The 5,806-nt window shown below is 64.3% G+C and overlaps 1 protein-coding gene across 1 annotated transcript; it reads right to left on the reverse strand.

The window, feature by feature from the left end:
• Positions 1–1,309: 1,309 nt before the first annotated feature.
• ZNF414 (zinc finger protein 414) lies at positions 1,310–4,926 on the reverse strand. Its single transcript, XM_010562330.1, has 8 exons — positions 4,785–4,926; positions 4,287–4,388; positions 4,093–4,200; positions 3,741–3,846; positions 2,953–3,488; positions 2,536–2,586; positions 1,681–1,839; positions 1,310–1,386 (listed from the first exon to the last, which is right to left on the reverse strand). The coding sequence occupies exons 1-8, from the start codon at positions 4,924–4,926 to the stop codon at positions 1,310–1,312; spliced, it is 1,281 nt and encodes a 426-aa protein (XP_010560632.1).
• Between the last annotated feature and the right edge of the window lie 880 nt (positions 4,927–5,806).

The raw sequence follows: 5,806 nt of genomic DNA on the forward strand, positions 1-5,806 counted from the left end.
CCCCGGGGGGGGGGGGGGGGCTGTACACTTGCTACTGGCAGCAGGGGGTGGGTGGGAAGGTGAAGCTCCCCTCCCTGCGTGGGACTTGTGTTCTGGGGGGGGAATGTGTCTGGGAAAAGGGCAGCTCTGTGTGCAAGAGCCAGGGGAAAAAAAAAAAAAAAACCAAAACAACACTTCCCCTGGGATTTGTGTCCCCTCCTGGGGCTGGCGGCAGCACCTGACCCGGGGGTGCAGAGCAGCGGGGTGCTGGTTCTCCCGTCCCTTGCTCCGGCGGCGGCTGGCGCCTGGCCAGAGCCAGCGTGGGCACTGGCATGTAGCGGCACGCCTTTGCTCAAACCAGTTTGGAGCAAACTTTTCACCTCACTGGGATGGGGCTGGCACCTGCGCAGGCAAAGTGGGACCTGGGGAGCCCTGGGGTGAGAACGTGCAGCTGCGTGGCTCCCACGGGGGGGGGGGGTGTGTGCAGGGGGCTGTGCAGGCCCCCCAGGGCTGGGGACCAGGGCACAGTGGAGCTGTTGGGATGGGGCAGGAGCCCTGTATCTCCACTTGCTGCCCAGCGCTGAGTGGCCTCCTGGCACCTCTGCCTGTGGTGGGGTTGGGACAGGCACGGAGGCTGGCTGGATGCTGGACAAGGAGACTGGAGTTCTACCCCAGTTTGGGTGCCCAATCTGGGTGCTGGGATGCAGGTGGCAGAAGCTCCAACTCTGCTTCTCAGGAGCCTTTTGTGGTTTGGAATGTGTTGATGGCCTGGGGGGGGTGGCAGGCAGCACCCCTTCCCTTTCCCCTTCCCCAAACCTGCCCTGTGCAGGGCCAGCCTGGGAGCAGAGTCAGGCTGGGACACATACCCCCTGTCCCCCCCCCCCCTCTGCCCCCTCCTTAAGGGCAACATCACTCCCCCATCACCCCCAGCCGCCGCAGGGACTGACAGAGGCTCTCCCAGCAGCTGCTCCTGTACAATTCCCATTTATTATTAGGAGACCTTATTTCAGAGAAGTCCACTAACTCCTGAGCAACCTACCGGGCTCCCCCCAGAGCCCCTGGAGCTGAAGCAATGAAACCTTTAGGGGAGGGAGACATGGGGTTCCGGGTGCTTAGAGTTTCCAAAAACAAAAGGGAGGGTAGAAATTCAAGAGAAAAAAAAAAAACCATCTGCCCCTCTGCAACCCCGTGCTGGGGGATGCTCCTGGTACCTAGAAGGGGTCCCTATCCCAGTGCAGTGGCATGGGGCTGTGCAGTGCCCCCCTGCCTGGCTGGAGCAGGGGGAGAGGGATGGGGAGATGCAGGAGCAGTTCCGTGGGAGCCGGGGGCATCAGAGCTGGGAGTACAGGGAGTTCTCCATCTCCGGCGTCAGCTTGGCGTGGAAGGAGGCGAGGCCCACCCCGAAATCTGAAGGGAGAGGGAAGAGAGCAGTCAGCACTGCAGCCCAGACCCTTGCACCCTGGCTCCCACAGGAGGCTGCTCAGGGGCTGGGGAGGGCATATGGACCCCCCCCGGGGCATCGCTGCAGGCTGGGAAGCCAGGAGCCTGAAGCCCAGCGTCCACCCCAGCAGCTGATCACCCCCCTCCAGGACAGAGGGACTGGGGTACGCGTTGTCCATGCGGGGCAGATCAAGCCCGCTCCCCACCAGTATCCCAGCAGTTGGGGGTCCCTCCTGCCACCTCTCCCCCCCCGGGCCGTACCCATCTCTGTGTCCAGGCGCCCGGGTGGCGGGGGGTTCTTGCGGTGGTCCTCGATGTGCAGGGTCATCTCCTCCCGCGAGGCGGTGGAGTAGGGACACTGCATGCAGGTGTAGCGGCCCCGCGTGTGCTCCCACACGATGCGGCTGTTGGAGGAGTGCCCTGCAAGGACGGGCGAGGAGGGAAGCACAGTGCTCGCCCGTCGGCCCCCCGCCACGGCCTGGGGGGGCTGTGCCCAGGAGCCCCCACTGCCGGCGGGAGCCGTGCAAAGCGGTGCAGGGCAGGCGGCCCCGGGTGCCGGTTGCATCGTGCTGGGTGCCACGGGGCTCGGATCAGCTGGTGCTATGGGGGCAGGAGCCCCCCTCCGCTCCAAGTCCCACATGCACGGAGATCCCCTTCCCAAGGGAGGAACCCCATATCTGGGAGCGGGGAGCAAGGCTGTGCCCCCGGGTCCTGACCTCCCTTTGGCCATCGTCTCTCTGCATCCCACGGAGCAAAGGGCAGCGGGTTCCAGCCCGGCCTCGGGACTGGGGCAACTGGGAAGACTCAAGCCCAAGCAGCTGCTGCAGCTCCTTCTCCTGCTGCTTCTGCCCTTGGGTGCCGGAGGAACCAGCTTGGGTGATTCCTGCGGCTGGGGGGGGTGCAACTGGCAACCCCTCCCATCTCCGAGCCTACCTAGGCAGCATCCCCTCTCCGCGTGGCTCCCAAAAACGAGGGAGCCCGCCCTCCCCCTCTGCTCTCCGGGAGCATGGCGGCACCTCGTGGGGCCTCTCCCATTCCCTGTGGCCCCCCCCCACCCCCCCCCAACCCCCCCCCAGTGACAGAAAGCAGCCCCCAACCAGTAGGTGCCAAACTAACCTGGAGTCACTCCTGAGCCAAAGCATGGGAGGAGTGGGCTGACACTCACACCTGCGGAGGGAATCGAGGGGCAAGACAAGCATTAGGTCTTCCCCTCCCTGGGGGGGGACACGTGGGAGGGCAGGCCTGGCCCGGCCCCCCCGCCTCGCACCCCCAGCACGCCGGGGAGCAGCAGGGCTGGGAAAATTTAGAGGCTTGTTTTTGGTGGTTGCTGGTGCTTTCTCCAATTGAGCATCCCTATGGGTGGGATGGAGGGGTGGGGTGGAGGTGGGATGGGGCCGGGGGGGGGCCAGGTTGGCCCTGCGTGGGGCCAGGAGGAGGGGGATCCTCGGCTGGCCGACGGTGGGTCCTCCTCCGGGAGCTGCTGGTCAAGGCAGGAGCAGAAGAAGGTTTGCCCGAACGGCCCCGCGCGCTCACCTTGGCTTTTCTTCCAGACGGCGTTGGAGATGGGGGGGCCGTGGCCCGGCATGTAGGGCCGGAGGCGATGCTGCGCCGGGGGCTGGGGCAAGCTGTAGGGCGAAGGGTGCACGTAGGACAGGAACGGCCCCGGCACCGAGGAGGGGGGTGGCCCCGAAAACCGAGTCAAGGACGACGGCCCGAAAAGGCTGGGTTCCAGCAGCGGGAAGGGGTGGGGGGCCGGCGAGACCAGCGGCAGGGCCTCCAGCGAGCCGGGCAGCTCGGGGAGGCTGGTGGGGAGCGCGGCGGGGGCCGCCGGGGCAGTGTCCGCGCCAGGGAGGATGGCTTCTTTCTCCGGGGGCCGGATAACGCTCGGGAGCTTGGGCAACCCCTCGGGTGGCTTGGCCGGGGGTTCCTTCTCCAGGGCAGAGGTAGCAGGCAGGACGGGCTTGTCAGCTTTGGGGGGTGGTGCGGGGTTGCTGGCGCTGTCGGAGCAGACGTGCAGGTGCTTGAAGAGGGAGCGGTGCGTCCGGAAGCGCAGCATGCAGTTCTCACACCTGCGGGGCCGAGGAGGCAACGTCAGCGGCGACGCTCCCCTCTGCATCATCCCCAAAGCCCCGGCAACCCTGGCCCTGGGGGTCTGCCGCTGAGATGGTGGTGGTGGTGGGGGGGTCTGCAAAGGTGGGAGCCCATGTGCCTGGGGCTGTTTGAGAGCTGCCGGGTGCCCCCAGATAGGTCACGCCGTGGGAGGTGTCTGCAGGGAGATGGCAGGGTGGCATGGGATGGGGATGGGGACCAGCGGGACTCACTTGAAGTAGCGGTTTGGCTTGTAGTGCACCTTCATGTGGGCCATGAGGTCCTGCATGCTGGGGAAGGTCTCTGTGCAGCCCAGCGTGGGACAGTGGAAGGTTTTGCCTAAGCAAAGAAATAGGGCAGAGATTCAGCAACAGCCCGGCTGTGCTGCACCACCTGGGGCTGGGGGTAGCCCCACTGGTGGGTGTCCAGCACCTCCCACGCTCTCCCCATTCCCATCTGGTGCTGTGCAGCATCTCCTGGAGGTACAGGCACCACCACCAGTGCTGCCTCAGCTTTAAGCCCCGCTTTGCCACCTCCCAGGCGAAAAAGGGTACCCCGGAGTGACGCAGGGTGTCACGGCCTTACCCTCGAGGGACTGCGTGGGTCTGTAGTGAACCTTCAGGTGGTCCATCAGCTCCTGCATGCTGGGGAAGGCCAGTTTGCAGCCATAGCTCGAGCACTGGTAGTGCTTCCCTGGAAGGAGACAGATCCGTTGGCCTCGTTCCCTTGCCCTGGCCATTGCCATCACCTCCCCGGGGCGGGGCTGGGACTCGGCTCACCTGGGACAGGTCTGCGCTTCAGCGGCCGCAGGTCCGGGGCTGGGGTCCCTCCGCTCCCTGCCACCGGCATGGGGCCGCCGGGCAGAGCCGCTTCGCTGCAACCTGCCGGGGAGAGGCCGTTAGGCAGCGGGCGCCGGCTGCCGTGGGCAGAGACAAGCCTCGGCCCCTGCCTAAACCACCTCCCTCTTTGCTCTCCTTCCTACCCTTTACAAAGAGGGGTTCAGGCAATTGAGGGGGGGGGGGCTGGTGGGGTCTGGCTTGGAAGGGGCCAGAGAGGCAGGAGCCCTCCAGGGTGGTTAGAGACGGGTGGGTCTTTGCTCTAGAAAAAGCTGCTGGTACGAAGACAAAGCTTGCTGGCATCTTGAACACACGGGGTGATGCCACGTGTACACCCCTGCACAACCATGTGCACCCATGCACAGCCACGCAACCCCTCAGGGTGCTCCCAGCCACCCCTCTGGGTGTGATTTGGCCAAAGGGACCACACAGCAACAGGACTGAAGGCTTCTACCCCCTGTCCTGCCTTGACTCCTCTCACCAACCCCCCCCGCCGTGGCACAAGAGACTCACCTGCCCCCTCTCCGGTATATTTACCCCCCAGGGAGAAGGTGGGCACAGCCTCGTCCTTCTCCGTCTTCATGGTGGTGGGCACGGGGTGAGGCACGCACTGCCGACGGCGTCTTCTCCCGGCGATGCTATACCGAGGGCAAGGGTGAGAGGTTAAAGCCCAGCAAGGAGCGATGTCGACTGCCTCTTCCTCCTCCTTGGTGTCCCGTGGCTGTGGGACCAACCCTCCTGCCTGGGGACCTCCAGGGCCAAGCTGGCAGGAGATCCCGGCTTCACAAGGCTCTGCAGCACCTCTGTGGGGTGGATGCGCTGCAACAGGGCTTTGAGTGTGGCCCCCCCAAGGGGAGCAGTGGCCAGGCTTTGAAGCCAAAGCTGTCATCATCCCTTCCTGCTTCTCCCACCCCAGGGGTGGTCCAAAGCCCGCAAAAGGTCCCCCTCCAGCTGCCATCTGGCACAGCCTGACCCACGCATCACCAGACTCCCACTTTGTGGTAACATACAGCCCACAGCGTCTATAGTCAAAAATCCCCCCCCCCCCAAAAACCACAGGACCCCCCCAAAGCAGGGACTGCAGGAGCTGCTCCAGCCTCTCTTGCTCCCAGCTGGGCTGGGGTCTTGATGGATGCTCCCCCCACCCGCTTCCAACCACAATTTCAAAGGGTTTTCCAGCTGAGAAGAGCAGCAGGTCCCATTGCATGACTGGGAGCATAGGCAGCAGGGCCCGATGCTGAGGCGTGTGCGAGGACAGTTCCTTCACACAAACTACATCAGATGGGCCCCAAAATTAAATCGGCTTGGCCTCACAGAGCCTCAGCACGAGGCTTCGACACGCAAAAGCCAAACACTGACTCCCAGCAAAAAGCATCCAAAAATTCCCTCACTTTGGGAGATTTCTCACAGTGTCTTAATATCAAAGTTAAAAAGAAAAGAAAACAACAATAATGATGATAACA

This window comes from Haliaeetus leucocephalus, unplaced genomic scaffold (assembly GCF_000737465.1).
Source record: "Haliaeetus leucocephalus isolate CR32 unplaced genomic scaffold, Haliaeetus_leucocephalus-4.0 Scaffold157, whole genome shotgun sequence".
In the NCBI taxonomy this organism is placed as follows: Eukaryota; Metazoa; Chordata; class Aves; order Accipitriformes; family Accipitridae; genus Haliaeetus; species Haliaeetus leucocephalus.

Excerpts from the sequence above, each read along its gene's own strand:
- ZNF414 (XM_010562330.1), bottom strand. The coding sequence starts at position 4,926 with ATGAAGACGGAGAAGGACGAGGCTGTGCCCACCTTCTCCCTGGGGGGT. Across the intron at positions 4,201-4,286 it reads GAAGCGCAGACCTGTCCCAG|GGAAGCACTACCAGTGCTCG; the intron begins GTGAGCCGAGTC and ends GTCTCCTTCCAG. Across the intron at positions 3,847-4,092 it reads ACCCACGCAGTCCCTCGAGG|GCAAAACCTTCCACTGTCCC; the intron begins GTAAGGCCGTGA and ends TTCTTTGCTTAG.